The sequence below is a fragment of the Neomonachus schauinslandi genome, chromosome 4 (assembly GCF_002201575.2).
Source record: "Neomonachus schauinslandi chromosome 4, ASM220157v2, whole genome shotgun sequence".
Classification (NCBI taxonomy): domain Eukaryota; kingdom Metazoa; phylum Chordata; class Mammalia; order Carnivora; family Phocidae; genus Neomonachus; species Neomonachus schauinslandi.
The window spans coordinates 24,395,458-24,410,089 of NC_058406.1; the positions used below are offsets into that span (position 1 = coordinate 24,395,458).

General features: G+C 57.8%; 2 protein-coding genes across 6 annotated transcripts; one reads left to right on the forward strand and one right to left on the reverse strand.

Moving 5' to 3' along the window:
* The first annotated feature begins 307 nt into the window (after positions 1-307).
* Positions 308-7,516, forward strand: HPCA (hippocalcin). The gene is made up of 4 exons (XM_021683667.1): positions 308-323; positions 2,629-3,027; positions 7,200-7,305; positions 7,419-7,516. The coding sequence occupies exons 2-4, from the start codon at positions 2,650-2,652 to the stop codon at positions 7,514-7,516; spliced, it is 582 nt and encodes a 193-aa protein (XP_021539342.1). The 5' UTR covers positions 308-323; positions 2,629-2,649.
* An 811-nt stretch (positions 7,517-8,327) lies between these two features.
* TMEM54 (transmembrane protein 54) lies at positions 8,328-14,626 on the reverse strand. 5 transcript variants are annotated; one of them, XM_044913951.1, is made up of 6 exons: positions 14,494-14,626; positions 11,864-12,057; positions 9,613-9,672; positions 9,291-9,380; positions 9,019-9,153; positions 8,328-8,617 (listed from the first exon to the last, which is right to left on the reverse strand). In XM_044913951.1, the coding sequence occupies exons 1-6, from the start codon at positions 14,507-14,509 to the stop codon at positions 8,543-8,545; spliced, it is 570 nt and encodes a 189-aa protein (XP_044769886.1). In that variant the 5' UTR covers positions 14,510-14,626; the 3' UTR covers positions 8,328-8,542. The 5 variants fall into 5 exon arrangements, with proteins under 5 accessions (XP_044769886.1, XP_044769883.1, XP_044769884.1 ...); XM_044913948.1 differs by having other exon boundaries at positions 8,328-8,668; positions 9,022-9,153; positions 9,291-9,479; XM_044913949.1 differs by having other exon boundaries at positions 9,291-9,479.
* Positions 14,627-14,632: the final 6 nt, after the last annotated feature.

Below are 14,632 nucleotides of genomic sequence, written 5' to 3' on the forward strand. Positions count from 1 at the left end.
CTGAGGAGATGGAGACCTCTGTCCTCCTCCCCCGGCGGGCGCTCCCTCGTGAGGGGGCCAGGGAAGTGAGGGCGTCCCCTTCCCTCTCGCGGGCAGGGGCGGGGGCGGAGTCAAGCGCACCGCTCCCCCCGCCCCCCGCCCGGGGGCTGGAGGGAAAGGGAAGGAACGGGGACCCCTCAGGGGAGGGGCTCCGGGCGAACGCCGCGGGGCGTCTCCCTGGCAGTCCCTCCCCCCGCCCCCCGCCCGCCCCTCCGGCCGCCTCTGCCGCCGCGCGCCGCAGCAGCGCCGCCTTCCCTGCGCAGTCGGTGTCTCCGCGTCGCTGGGTGAGTGGGGGCCGCTCCGGCCGGGGCTGGGGGATGCGGGGAGGGCACAGCCCGGAGGGAGGGGGCCCCGTCGAGCCTCTCCAACCCCGCCGCTCCCGCGCCTCCCGGGAAGCCTGCTTCCGAGGGCGCAGGGGAGAAGGGGGCTCCCCGGAGGGGAAGAGCGCGGCGCTCTCCAGGGTCCTGACCGCCGAGTGGGCCGGCCGGGGGGGGTCGCGTTCCGGCCGCCTCGGAGCGCCCCCTCCAGGAGGGGCCCCGCGCCCGGCGCTCTGAAGCGTGGGCTCAGGGCGAGAGCTGGGGAGAGGTTTGGAGAGGGTCCCCAGGGTGAGTTTCTCAGGTCGAGCTGTGGGTCCTTCCCATTTGGGGGACGAGGGGTCTTTGCGGAGACAACGGAATCTCCTACCACCCTCGTTTCCAAGTCTCCCGATTGGGAGGGGCCGCTCTGAGGGTGGCAGGGAGGAGGGGGCACTGGAAGATCTCTCCTGCTCAGTGCATCTCTCTGACCCCGCCCCGATGACCCAGTTCCTTGGACCTTGAGGAGGGGACTAAGGGACACACTCCTCCGCCTCAGCCCCACGCATTTCCTCAGTCCCCTCCCACACACTTGTTCATTGGGTCCTCAGTCTGGGGCAGAAGAGGCTGCTTTAGAAAGGAGGGTCACCAACTTACAAAAACATGTATGTGACACACTGCTGAGGACACACACAAGCCCCCCAAATGGCCACGCAGGCACATCCCCCTCATACTGTGATGGGTGCATACCTAGTCACATGCACACATATAGACTGAAACACACGGGAGTCAAAGGCAATGCAGAAACCAGGGGCATACGTGCATACATGAGCACAAGCACTCGCACACATGCTCATCCACATGTGCACAGAGCTTCGTGCAGATGCACACACAAGGAACCCCCTCACCCTGTCTCACTCCCAGCACCAAGCTGGGGGGAGGGATTCACCTGAACGCACCCCTCCATCCCTGCCTGGAACTGCCTGGCTGTCTCCTCTCCATTGCCTTCTCCTCAGCCCTCCACACCCTAACCTCCTACATGAAAAGGTAAGTATTGGGGGAGGGTTGGCTGGCCAGGGCTCTCTCTGGAAGAGAGACCCCTAGTAGGTCTGAGAAGGGCTGCAGCTCCCTCTCCTGGGACCTGGAAGCACCCCTGGGAAAAGAAAGATGGCAAAGGTGCCTGAGGGTCCCACGTGCAGCTGGCCATGTGAGAGGTGTCGGCATGGGAGTTGGCTTGTGATGGCATGTGTGAGACATGTGGGGTCGTGGGCTGGTGTCTTGATGCACAGGGTATGAGAGCTGTTCGTGAGTGGTGCCTTGTGTCAGAACATGTGAGTTGTGGAGCGGAGGGAATGCTGTCGTGTGTGGAGGCATGGTGACCCATGGGTGGCTGTGGGCTGGTATGTGAGTGACATGGAAGCCAGTGTGTGGATTTGGTGAGCTGTGGAGCATAATACATGTGTGTATTCATTTGTATATTGTCGTGCATGAGTCTTGTGGCATCTGGGTCCATGTAAATCATTTTTATTTAACACTTAAGTGGCACATAGAGGTGCAGGCATCATTCTAAGTGCTTCACATGTATTAACTCATTTAATCCCCACAGTAACGAGGTAGGTACTATTACCCTCACTTTACAGATGGGGCAGAGAGAGTATAAGGAGCTCGTCTAAGGTCACCTGGCTGGTAAGAGGCAGAGCCAAGATTCAAACCCAGGTGGTCTGGCTCTGGAGCCTTGTGCTAGCCTTTGTCAGGCACACGTGTGTGGTCAATGTCTGGGCTGCAGGTGTATTTTGTAGCAAGCAGGCATTTGTGAGGCAATGAAGGAGGAGGAGGGAGGGGGGAGGACCAGAAGGCCTTTTGCACCTCCCTGGGCAACTCTGGGGAGTCAGTCCTGTCACTCCATGGCTGCATGACCTGAACCAGGTCACCTCGCTTCCTTGAGCCTACCTTGTCATCTGTAAAGTGGGGCTAATCCCCAGACTTCACTTGGTGAGGGTGAAATGGTATACACCTGTGACGGCCCGGTGTCTGGTGCTGAGCAGGCCGTCAGTAAATGTGAGCCCCCTTCCCTTCCTCTGTCTCCTGGTCTGTTCCCTGGGAACGTGTAAGGTCTGGGGAGATGGTGTGGAGCAGGTCACAGAGGCAGGATGCGGACTTTGGGCCAGCTCCTCTCTTTCCCCAGGGTCAGATGAGAGGCCAGGGTGCTGGGTCTGGGGGCCTTTCTGGAGTGGTGTCAAGGTGCCAAGAGGGCCTGACCATTCCTTTCTCCCCCTCGATGCCCTGGGGGACCCAGGTGGGAGTTGGCTTGGCGGCCATGGGCAAGCAGAACAGCAAGCTGCGGCCGGAGATGCTGCAGGACCTGCGGGAGAACACGGAGTTCTCGGAGCTGGAGCTGCAGGAGTGGTACAAGGGCTTCCTCAAGGACTGTCCCACGGGCATCCTCAACGTGGACGAGTTCAAGAAGATCTACGCCAACTTCTTCCCGTATGGCGACGCCTCCAAATTTGCCGAGCACGTCTTCCGCACGTTCGACACCAACAGCGACGGCACCATTGACTTCCGGGAGTTCATCATCGCGCTGAGCGTGACCTCGCGCGGCCGCCTGGAGCAGAAGCTCATGTGGGCCTTCAGCATGTACGACCTGGACGGCAACGGCTACATCAGCCGCGAGGAGATGCTCGAGATCGTGCAGGTGGGCCCCTGGGCCCCTCAGAATGCCAGGCGCAGGGCCTGGCCGGGGGCACCGGCCATCCCTTTTTGTCCTCTCAACTGCCCTTGTGGGTAGGTAGGGGCAGGTGCTACTCTTGTGACCCATTTGAACAACCGTTAGGAAATAATTTCCAGTTTTAAGAAAAGTTCAGAAAACTCCCATATACCCTTTACCCAGATTCACCAATTAACTTTTGCCATATTTGCTTTATCATTGCGTGCATGTACTGCTTTGTCGTTCTGAACATGACCCTCTAACCCCGACTACATCAGGATATATTTCCTAAGAACAGGGACATGCTCTTACATAACCCATAATATGATTATTAGAGTCAGGACATTTAATGTAGAAACAATGCTATTATCTAACTTACAGACCATATTCCAATTTTGCCAACTGTCTCGAAATGTCCTTTATAGCCCCTTTTACCCAGGTCCAGGATCCCACATTGCATTTCGTTGTCATGTCTCTTTAGCTGCCTTTAATCTGTAACAGCTCCTCAGCCTTTGTCTTTCAAAACTTGACATTTCTTCAGAGTACAGGCCAGTGATGTTTCATTGATCCTCATTTACTCAGGAGAAAACGGATGGTCAGAGAGGTAAAGACATTCGCCCAAGGCCACAGAGCCCATGAGTGGACCACCTGGCTCCACCGTCCACTTTCCATCGGGACACCCAGCCACCTTTCAACTGACTGAGGGCCCATTAAGAGCCTAGCACTAACTGACATGTTTATAACCACAAGCCAGTGCATCCTTACCATAACTCCATGAGGCTCAGAGAGGTGAAGTAACTTGCTCAAGGTCACAGAGCATGTAAGTGGAGTTAAGTTCAAGCTGGCCCCTACTCAGAGCTGCCCCTAGAAAGGGGTCTGGCTTCCAGTTCTGGAGTTGGCTTCAACTCTTAGATTTCTCATTTGTAAAATGGGGATGATGATACTGACCTCACAGGGAGATTTAAGGATCTGATGTGAATGCCCTTTCTTAGCACAAGTTTAAGTGTAACACAGGATAGCTCTACCTCAGAAATCTTCCAGAGTGCCCATCTCTTCAGCCTGTCGTTGAAGTCCATCAGGGCTCTGGTTCTATTTTACCTATCCAGTTCCTAGTTCACATTTTGCCTGAGTGGGGTGGGGTGTTAGCCCCCCACTTCACCAGGCTATTGTAGGTATAGAGTGGGATGGGGGCTCCAGCAGACGGTCCAGCATATAACTGTTACTTGGTAAATGTTAGAAGTTGTCAGTTACCGTTGTCTCCTCTGCACATTCTCTACCCTAGCCAGAATGGCCTTTTCAACATCCTTGGGATATGCCCCGAGTAATCCCACCACACAGCTTTGCACAAGCTTGCTCCCTTTCCTTTTGCCTCTCTGAATCCTGTCCCTCTGGTCCCTCAGCTCGGCTGCTTCCCCTTCCATCTCATCCAGTCCCTCCTGGATTCTTGCTTTGGCTTCTCTCTTGCTAAGCATCGGGGTCCGCTCTCTTGAGCTGGAGTAGGATGTGGTGCCCTCCCTGTTCCTATTGTTAGGGGTAAAGTCTTAATGTCTGTCTGTGACTCCCATGGGCCAGGCATTAACTCTCTAGTTGATGGCTAGTGGGAAGTTCTGGGGGTCCTGGTGGAAGGGTTGGGGCAGGTGGGGTGATGGAAGATCACTCAGGGATTGGGCAGCAGCTGGATACCAACCAATATCAGGGATGTTGACGCTTTACCACTTAGTGTGGTTGCACTGGGATATACTGGTAAATCTCGGCCCTATTGGAGGCACCAAGCCCAAGATGTCAGTCAAGCCAGCCTCATTGGTTGGGCATCCTCAGGACCCCTTCCTGCCTGGCCTCTGCTACCTAGGCCCCGATTCCCTTTATGGCAGCCGCGGGCCCCGAGATGGCCAGCGCAGTCAGAGCTCTGCCAACGCCAGTGACTGATTAGTTACGCGCCGGCTCCAGTGAAAAATTGAGTGCACAGCAATTCCAGACAATTAATGAGGAGGCCCAGGAGTGGGCTGTCATGAGTGGAGCAGTGACTCTCTAAGTCACTCGCCCATCCTTCTCAGGACCCAACCCCGTGGTCCGGTGGTGGGCACATTGCAAGGGAAAACACTGCATCTCGGCCTCTTGGGGCTCCCACTCTGGTGGGAGAGAACAAGTGTGCAGCCCACACTTGTTGGCATCTGGGAGTCTAGGGGACTGAAAGGCAGGGAAGACCTGAGGATGTGGTGGATGAGTAATGACCATAATATAAGCTGCTATTTCCTGACCACCTACTCTAGCCAGCTACTATTCCAACTGTACACACTGTCTCATTCAATCCTCTAGGCAGGCCCCATGAGGGAGACGTGAGTAAACCGAGGCTCACAGAGGTTAAGGACTTGTCCGATAAAGTGATTAGTGGAGCCAGGATGCCTCTCCAGGTATATCTTCCTTCAAAGTCCCTGCTGGTCATTAGCACCCACGAGCGTCTATCCAGCAGCTACAAAGGAGCAGATTCTAATTCAGTCTCTGGCATCAACTGCCTTCCCAAGCCTGCATTTCTTACCTGGAAAATGGGGATCTTGATACCTGCTTTTCAGGGCTGTTGTGAGGTTGAGAAATAACGCGTGTCAAGTACCTGGCACATAGCAGGTGTCTGATAAGTGGTAGCCGGTATTACTGTCCCAGGTGGAAGCTATCCATTCTGGGAAACCTGAAAGGCGTGGAGGTGTTTGGTGATGGGAGGGTCACCTACCAGGGGAGGCCTGATGATGGAGAGGTCAGCAAGGACCGGAGCACAAAGTACCTTGAGTTCCTAGGGCCGAATGGTTTGGACTTGATAGAGCAGTGAGAGGCTTTTAAACGGTGGAGTCCCTGCCAGATGCCAGGCACTGTGCTAAGTTCTGAGGATATGGGCACTAGCTAGATGTCCATGATCTTCATCTGTAGGCTGGGGACTAGGAGCAATCCTACGAGGGCAAAATTACTTCCAGAGAGGTGTCCCCAAAGGAAAAGCCCAGGAGACTCTGGGCCAGATATGGGCCTTGACCCAGCAGGGATCAGAGAAGGCCCCTGGAAGAAAGTGCCATGTAAGTTGCGTCCCAAGGAAGAGTGGGAGGCAGCAGAAGGAGCGTGGGGCAGCATCCAGAAGGAGCTGGGTGCATGGTAGGCCTGGAGGGAAGCCTGTGTGTGTGACAGGAACGAGGGGGCGGCCCATTGGGCTGAGGATGTGGCGGTGGAGATGTGTTTGGAAAGCTTTCAGAAGCAGGGTGGGGGACAGACCTGAGGGAAAGAGGCCTGAAGAGACCAGTACGGAGGCTGGAGCCGGATCTAAGGCAAGGGAAATTTTGGGGATGGGAGAAGGGAGGCTTCTTGGCGGAGGTGTCAGTAGCAAAAAGCTGGAAGATTGGGGCGATCGGTCTAGTCCTTGAGTTCTGGGGCGCTGGGACCCAGCCTAGCCCATAGGCCAAGCCCTACGTGTTCTGTGTACATTTAGCACAAATACCCTCCTTCGCGTTGCCTCCAGAGATCCTGCACGTGGCAGCTGCAGTTCTGGGCACAACTGAGCGCATGCTGTCCCCGCCCCTGGCAGATGCTCATTTGAGTTTATTTGCATAACGTCTCCGCCCACTCTGGGCCCAGCTGCTCCGGGCCCTCCAGCCCTTAGTGCGGCCCTGCGCCCCCTGCCGGCCACAGAGGCAGTGCAGCCCAATGTCACCTCCTCCGCCCAGCGCCCCCTGCAGGCCCCCGAGCGCGGGCCGCCCAGAGCCCCGAAGTTTCAGAAAAGCAGCGCTAAGCCGGGACTTAGCCTGGAGCCCGCGGCGCCCAGTGTTCTAGCCCCTTCGCTATCTGGGCCCTGATATCCACCAACATCTCTCCTGGCCCCCTGCACTCAGACACCCCCAAATTCTCGGTGCCCACTCAGAGCTTCAGTGCCGGTCCTTTTACATGGAGATTGTTCTGCCAGCAATGCCTTTCCCACCCTGCGCTCCAAGGGAACTTGGTCGGGGCCCGCTCCAATAGCCCCCTCTTTTGGGAAGCCTTCCCAGACCCTCCTTCCTGAATCCCCCCTCCACCTCACCCAGGAGGAGCTGCGATCTTCTGCGTGCCTGGGGGCGGTTTTGGATGATGGGGACGGGGGGGCTCGGGCAGGCTCCTCTCACTCCCTGCCTTCCCCTCCCGCCCCTCAGGCCATTTACAAGATGGTTTCGTCCGTGATGAAGATGCCGGAGGACGAGTCGACCCCAGAAAAGAGGACCGAGAAAATCTTCCGCCAAATGGACACAAACAACGACGGTGAGGGGGCAGGGGCGGGGCGGGGCGGGCGCCACTCCCCCTTCCTCTCATGCTGCTCTGCCTCCCCTCGGGGCGCGGCCGCCTTCTCCATCACTGCTCCCTTCGCCCCGCAGGCAAGCTGTCCCTGGAGGAGTTCATCCGCGGGGCCAAAAGCGACCCGTCCATCGTGCGCCTGCTGCAGTGCGACCCCAGCAGCGCCTCCCAGTTCTGAGCGAGAGGACCCAGGTTCCCCCTCCTCCCTGCCTTCACTGGCCCTCTCCCGGCACTCAGCTTCCTCTCCCTTGTGTCTATCCAGCCTGGGGGTCAGACTGGGCACCTCCCCCCAGGGCCTGCACTCTGGGGTCTATGGAGAAGGCAACCCGCAGTACCCCCAAGGCCCAAGCAAGCAAGCGGTCAGCACCGTCAATCCGAGAGGCGGTATCTCCCTTAGGCAAGGATTGAGACGCAGGCTCTGGCTGGATCTGCCCTCCCTCACCCAGAGGGAACTTTAACCCTTCTCCCCCGCCCCCACCCGCCCCCAGACCCACACGCAGCCTCGGGCTCCTCCCCCCAACCACCGGGCAAGCTCCCCAACCCCCACCCCCGCCCTTGTAGCTCTCAGTCAGGGTGGAGGGGGAATCATGCCCAGGTGAGGAGGCTGTCTTCATTTGGAAAGGAGAGAAGGATTCTAGGGGTGTGGGGGTTTGAGGAAAAAGCTTCCTTGAGCCATCCTTTCCTGCAGGAGGGCCTCAACCCTTCCTGTTCCACCGCTCTTGTTGGCCCGGAGGCCAGGATGCAAAAGGAAAACCTCTGGGTTCCAGCCTCCCAGCTGTGGGTCCCATGAACCCCCCCACCTGCCTTTCAGCACTTGGATGAACACAGACCCACTGATCCCTCTGTGTACTTTTCCTCTCTCAGACACACACACCAGGCCCACGGATGGGCAGACACACCCAGAGCCCCACCCACAGCGTCCTGTGTGGGAAAACAGCACAGGACACCCCCCCCCCCCCCCCGCCAAGTCCCCTCCCCTGCTGCATGCATCCACGTGGAGCATCTCTGTTCTTTTTAATAACTTCGGAATAAAGTCTCATTTCAGTGCAGTGGGCTGGGTAGCTGAGGGAGGGGGTGGAAAGCCCTACTGGGGTCCCCGAGTGACCAGTGAGCTGGGGTCTGCTCCAGGAACCCTGGCCTGGTCACAGCGCAGACTGGGTTGTGGGGCCCTAGTGGTCATGGGGCCTGGATGGGGCATCAGCTCTCAGAGGGTCAGCGGCTCAGAGCTGGTGCAGCTCAGCAGGTCATGGCCCTCCACAGGCTCTGGGCTCTCCTGCATCTGTGGAGACACGAGAGGGTGCCAGGGTCTGGGTCTGCTCCTCCAGGACATCTAGGGGCTGGGAGGATGTCGGGAGCAAAGGGGCATCACTACTCCCTCCCATACAAGAGCCAGGCCATACCCTTGGAGTGCCCCCAGTTTGAGCCCAGATTACCCCCCCACACACAAGACTCATCCTGGCCCTTGGGGGAGCCAGGTTTCAGCTGTGTGTCTTAGCTGGGAGATCTGACCTCTCTAAGCCTCCAAGCTGCTCCCTTTTGTCCTGGGGAAAAAACTTTTGCCCCATTTCTCAAGGCAAGGGCCCCATACAGAGGGGTGGGGGCAGACCAGCCTGGGCTCCCCAGCAAGGGCTCCCGGAAATATGGGGAGTCAGGACTGATGGAGGGGGTGGCAGGCCTTACCACGTGGTGGCTGCTTTTCCCCCACCAGGGCCTCAGTTCCAGCAGCTGGTGGGTGAGCTGGGCGCAGCGCACAGCAAACACACTCTCGGTCACGCAGAACACTAGCGAGATGCCCCAGAGGCACAGGCTGGAGCTCTGCAGGGGCACAAGGGGCAGGATGGACAGGAGGGGGTCTCCAAGAACCCCTCCCACCTCTGATGAGCACCTGGGTATCACCCCACCCACCCTTCCCCCTGCCCCACACCCCTGCCATCCCGGGCCTAAGCACTCACGTAAATGCGTGTGGGGTCGAAGGGACAGTCGGGCACCAGTACCAGCACTTCGGGGCTTCCAAAAGTGCAGGTGGCCAGCAGTGCCCGGCCCTGGGTGGCAAAGGTCACGGCGATCGAGGCCAAGAGGCCCAGAGTACAGGTCAGAGACAGAAGGGCACAGGCCACGCTCGAGCTAAACACTGTCCAGCGCTGGATAGGGGAGGCCACTGGTCAATGGATGTCAGGCTTGGCCCCCATGGGGTCAGCCTTGCTCCCTCCAGGCAGGCCAGGCCCTTGGGGGTGGCCGCTGCCCCTACAGCCCCTCCCAGGAGGAGCCACATACCAGGGGGACACTGGGCAGGTAGCGGGACAGCACGATGGCTACAATGCCTGAGACGATGACCTGCGGGGAAGGAGAGTAGGCAGGGGGTCAGGGCCACTCTCGGACAAAGACTCCACTGGCGCCAACTCTGGCCCTCCCAGCCCCCAGCCCCTCACCCCGGCTCTGCTTTGGCCTCACCATCTCCATCTGCACAGAGGCACTGCCTCCTCACGGTCCAGCCCTGAAGAGACGTTTCTAGTACCCAGTAACTCCCTGCCTACAACCTTCCGTGCCTCCCCACTGCCTCTAGTTGTGTATCTCAAACAGGCACCCGTGTAGCCCAGGGCTGCAGGGGCGTGTCACAGGATATATATGACACGTCTCCCTGGAGTGGAAAAGATTTTGGAAGACACTAAGTAACTCAACTGGCAAGGAACTAAAAACAAAATTGTTCTTTTAAAAAGTCAGAAAACTTTGTGGAGTAGGGGCGCCTGGGTGGCTCAGTCGGTTAAGCATCCAACTCTTGGTCTCAGCTCAGGTCTTGATCTCAAGGTCCTGAGTTCAAGCCCCGAGTTGGGCTCCATGTCAGGCGTGGAGCCTACTTAAAGAAGAAAAAAAAGAGAGAGAGAGAGAAAACGTTATGGAGTAGAATTCTATGCGCTGGGCCCATGGGAGGCAGGCTGTCTGATGGGACAGCAATGTCTTTAATTCACCAAGCGGACACAAGTAAGTGCCTTAACCTGTTGGGGCCAAGCCCCATGCGGCAGGATGAGCTCACAGAAAGGACACGAGCTTTGGCGTCAGACACAAATAGTTTCAAATCCAGCTTGGTTTCTTTGTATCAGCAGGGCGGCGGTGAATCCTCAGTGTGGCCTCCCCGTCTGGAAAGTGGGGATAGTCGTGGCCCCGTGTTGCCGGAAGCAGGGAGGATTAGCTGAGGGAATGAGGGCAAAGCTGAAGGGGTGTGGCCCGTGGCCCATCCCTGGTGATCTCCTAACCCCGAGCTCACGAGCTCAACTGAGCTCTCCTCTCTGCTTTCCCTGACTTCCTGACAAGGCTGGTGAGAGGGACGAACCACAGTAACAACAACGCTAGGGGACGCCACACACATCTCTGCGGCCCAGCCCCGTCCCATTGACTGAGGCTCCCCTGCTTGCTGGGGCCCCGCGATCTTCACTCACCCAAGCCTTGGGGCCAGCAGGCTGTTGGAGCTTCCCTTTGTAGAGACAGAAACAAGTCCCTCAGCCAGGAGGTGGCAGAGATGGAACTCCAGACTTTGATGCACGGATGTTGCCCCAAGGCTGCTGCCAACACCGCTAACAGGTGGGAAAGACCTTTCTGACCTTGAGAATACCAGGCCCCTTCATTCCTGCATTCCTCAGACAGGTACTGGCATCCAGGCCGAACCATGGCCGCCATTAATTGAGCACCTACCATAGACCAGGCCTAATGCTGAGTTCCTGCCAAGTTGGTTTTTTCAGTGTCTCCAGAATAGATCTTAACCATTCCCACCACCACACCTTTGCCTCTGCCATTCTCTGTATTTGGAATGTCATCCCAGCTTCCTCTCCTACTTGCGGGCTCCAGCATGCCTCCTATCTGGGTTATGGTAATTACAGCCTATCTTTGAACTCCTACTCAGCCATCAATACCCAGCTCAGGGGCCTCCACGTCTGTGAACCCTCCTGGACCCTCCCCACCTGAGCTGATGCTCCTTCCTTCTGTCCAGCACTGCCTTGACTAGTTCCCTCTTGTCATCATAATCCAAGCTCGCAGTAGTGAGCACTGCCCAGGCATCAGATACTGGGACAAGCACTTTATGGGGATGATTTTTTTTTTTCAAAGATTTTATTTATTTATTTGACAGAGAGAGACACAGCAAGAGAGGGAACAGAAGCAGGGGGAGTGGGAGAGGGAGAAGCAGGCTTCCCGCGGAGCAGGGAGCCCGATGTGGGGCTCGATCCCAGGACCCTGGGATCATGACCTGAGCCGAAGGCAGACACTTAACGACTAAGCCACCCAGGTGCCCCTATGGGGATGATCTTAATACTCACGGGGACCCTCTGAGGTGGACACTGTTACCTTCCCCATGTTATAGACAAGGCAGCTGAGGCACAGAGAGAGGCTGAGAGCCTTGTCCAGTGGGTAAGGGGCAGAGCAGAGGGCGTGAGGGGCTCTACTTGCCCACCCCAGGCTCGGGGCGGGGACTCATCAAAGGCCTTTCAAGCCCCCGCCACTCCCCTCACCGGTCCCCCTCCCTGCCTGGCCATACCACAATGGCAGACGTGACAGACAGGATGTTGACCACGCAGTATTGCAGGGCCACAGCGTCGTGCGGGCCAGCCACGTAGCGCAGCACGGTGCCATGGAGGAGAGTGGCTGCGATGAAGCTCACGTGGCCCAGCACCACCAGCACCAGCCCTGTCTTCATCAGCACCCTCCGGAAGTCCTCCATACTCAGGCCACCTGTGGACCACATGGGACAGCCATGTCAGGGCCATGGGGGCGGGGGGGGGGCGGCGCAGCCTCTGGCAGAGGAGAAGACTGAGGCCCCAGCAGGAGTAATGGACACTAGGCTCTAAGTCTGTTTCTGGATGACTCGGGTAACTTGTCTTGAGCCTCAGTCTGGATGACTCTTGGTAACTTGTCTTGAGCCTCAGTTTCCTCATTTGGAAAAGGGGTTCACAATGGCTTCATGAGAGTCTCTGGAACTCTAAGGCTAGAAAAGCACACGGGTGGTACTTAATGAAGGGTCACAGTCCACGTGAGTGCTCAAGTCCCCAAGGGGCAGGGCCACAACTTGAACCTGGGTCTCTAGCTGCGGATCCATGGTCTTTCCGCTAAGCTCCCCATTCACTGATTTATTCATTCAGGAATTCGTTACACAGATGTTCCCCGAGTACCTGCTCCGTGTCAGGCCCTAAAGCACCACGGTGAGTTGGACAGTCACTGTCCAGGCCCCAAGGAGCCCCTAGTTCATGGACCAGGGACCAGGTCCTGCTCAGGATTCACTCTGGGATATAGAGCCGGACACACAGTAGATAATCAACTCACAGTTGCTGAACTGACTTGGGGCAAGAAACTCAAGCCTCTGAGTACCCATTTCCTCATCTTTAAAATGGGAAGAATAACCCCTGCCTCCCAGTGGAGAAGGAGGGTCCCATGAGGAGATAGTGAGAGAAGGAGGGAAGGTGGGAAGGAAGTGGAGAAAGGAGGGAAGGTGGGTGGGGCATACCGTGCAGGTGCTGGGAAAAGCAAGCTCTAGGTACAGGGGCACTGGACAGGGACAGGCCAAGTGGGGGAGGCTGGGGTCAAAAGAATACCAGAGACACATATGCAAATTCCTTCTGAGTGGCCAAGTGGCTACCCAGTCCCTATGTGCGCACCCCAGGAATAGGGAACCCTCTTCCTTGAGCAGCTCAGGCTGTTCCATATCTGCCCTCTGGAATGTCCCCTATGGGTTCTGGCTCTGCCCCCGAGGACACACACCATGCTAGCCCCCTGGCCCTGTCAGCTTCCTTATTCCAGCCAGCTTTGAGAGACTGGGAGACTGGCAACCCCTGAATTAAGCAACCCCTCTTCTTTGTTTAGCTCTTCCCCATGGAACCTGTGAGTCCCTTCTCAGACCTCAGTCTCCCCATCTGTGTCAAAGAGGGTTGGGTCATATTTCATATTATGGGAGCCCTGTAGCTAAAAGAGATGAAGAAAAAAAAAAAGAGAGAGAGAGAGAGAAAGGAAGGAAAGAAGGAAGGAAGGGGGGAAGAAGGGATCATAACTTGGGGGCCCTGTGCCAAGAGGCAGTCCCTAGGGAGCAGGGAGGATAGGGCCATGGTCACAGCCCTCCTGTGCGACCTTGCCATATATAAAACGGGGAGGTGCTGGTCTAGCTGTCTGAGACCCCTGGAGCCTGCAGGGCCCTCTGGAGCTAGACCAGGTCTAGGAGCAGAGGGCCGATGATGGGCTTGACGGGCACTGTGGGACTGGAATGACATTGTGAAGATTAACTGCCAGCCAAACAGGAAGCTTCGTCCCAGGGACCTGACCCACCTCACACCATCCACCCACCTACCTGGCAGCCCAGACACCACCTGGCTCAGGGTTGGGCTCATGAACAACAACAACATCCTAGGACCAAGACTCGGTCAAACCAGAGATCCCGTGCCAGTATGGGGCTGTGCCCAGAGCCCTGGACTGAGTCTCAGGGCAGTCCTGGCATCTCTGAGTGACCATTCTTAGAGCACTTAGCAATGTGGTTGGCACAGTGGTAAGCACTTCACTCTTAGGAGCTCACTTCCTTCTCACAGTAGTCCTAGGAGGTGGTGCTACCATCCACATTTTACAGATGAGAAAACTGAGGTTCGTAAGGTCTCTTGGCTAGAGAGCGGGGAGTCCCCAGGTCCATCTGCTGCCCAAGAGCAGGATCACTGTGCCGAGGGAGTCAGGGGAGAGGACACATCGGTCCCACTCTGTCTGGATCCTGTTTGCTAAAGGCCCTTCCATCCCCTCCTGGTTGGAGGAGCGGAGGGTTGGAAGTGGGAGCCTTTGGCAAGGCTGAGGAGGTGAAAGAGCAGGGAGCCTCAGAACTCTCTGGGCCCCGGATCTCTCTCCCTCTGCTCTCCCTTGCTGCTCTCTCCAGTAACTCTCCTCCTCCCGCCTGGGGGTCCCTCCTCCGCAAGAAAGGAAAGTGGGGGCGAGGGGCGGAGGCGCTACCCCACCTCGAGAAGATACTAGCAGCCCTCCTCCCTCCACCTCCCTGCTGGGGAAACTGAGGCCGAGAGCGGCAAGTGACCCGCCGAGAAAGCGCGCGGACCCCGGGGTTCCGGGCTCCGGCCACAGCGCTCCGCCCCCGCGGGAGGATCTGGGGCGGCGGGGGGCCTCGCGGGCCGTCCCGCCGCGGCTCACCCAGGCGCAGACACATCTCGGCTCCCGCGCGGGCTCTCCGCGGCCGCTTCAGCGGGGCTCCGGGTGCCGCGGCCGGCGGGGTCCCGCTCGCATCCCGGGCCGCAGCCTCCGCGCCGGCCCGCCGCCCGCGCCTGCCCGC

What these genes read in the sequence shown, in the direction of transcription:
- HPCA (XM_021683667.1), top strand. Translation starts at nt 2,650, where the DNA reads ATGGGCAAGCAGAACAGCAAGCTGCGGCCGGAGATGCTGCAGGACCTG. An exon ending in AGATGCTCGAGATCGTGCAG is followed by an intron (nt 3,028 to 7,199) that starts GTGGGCCCCTGG and finishes CCCGCCCCTCAG; the next exon opens with GCCATTTACAAGATGGTTTC. An exon ending in AATGGACACAAACAACGACG is followed by an intron (nt 7,306 to 7,418) that starts GTGAGGGGGCAG and finishes TTCGCCCCGCAG; the next exon opens with GCAAGCTGTCCCTGGAGGAG.
- TMEM54 (XM_044913948.1), bottom strand. An exon ending in CTGTCACGTCTGCCATTGTG is followed by an intron (nt 9,673 to 11,863) that starts GTATGGCCAGGC and finishes CCTTCCCCGCAG; the next exon opens with GTCATCGTCTCAGGCATTGT. An exon ending in GGGGGAAAAGCAGCCACCAC is followed by an intron (nt 8,669 to 9,021) that starts GTGGTAAGGCCT and finishes CCCAGCCCCTAG; the next exon opens with ATGTCCTGGAGGAGCAGACC.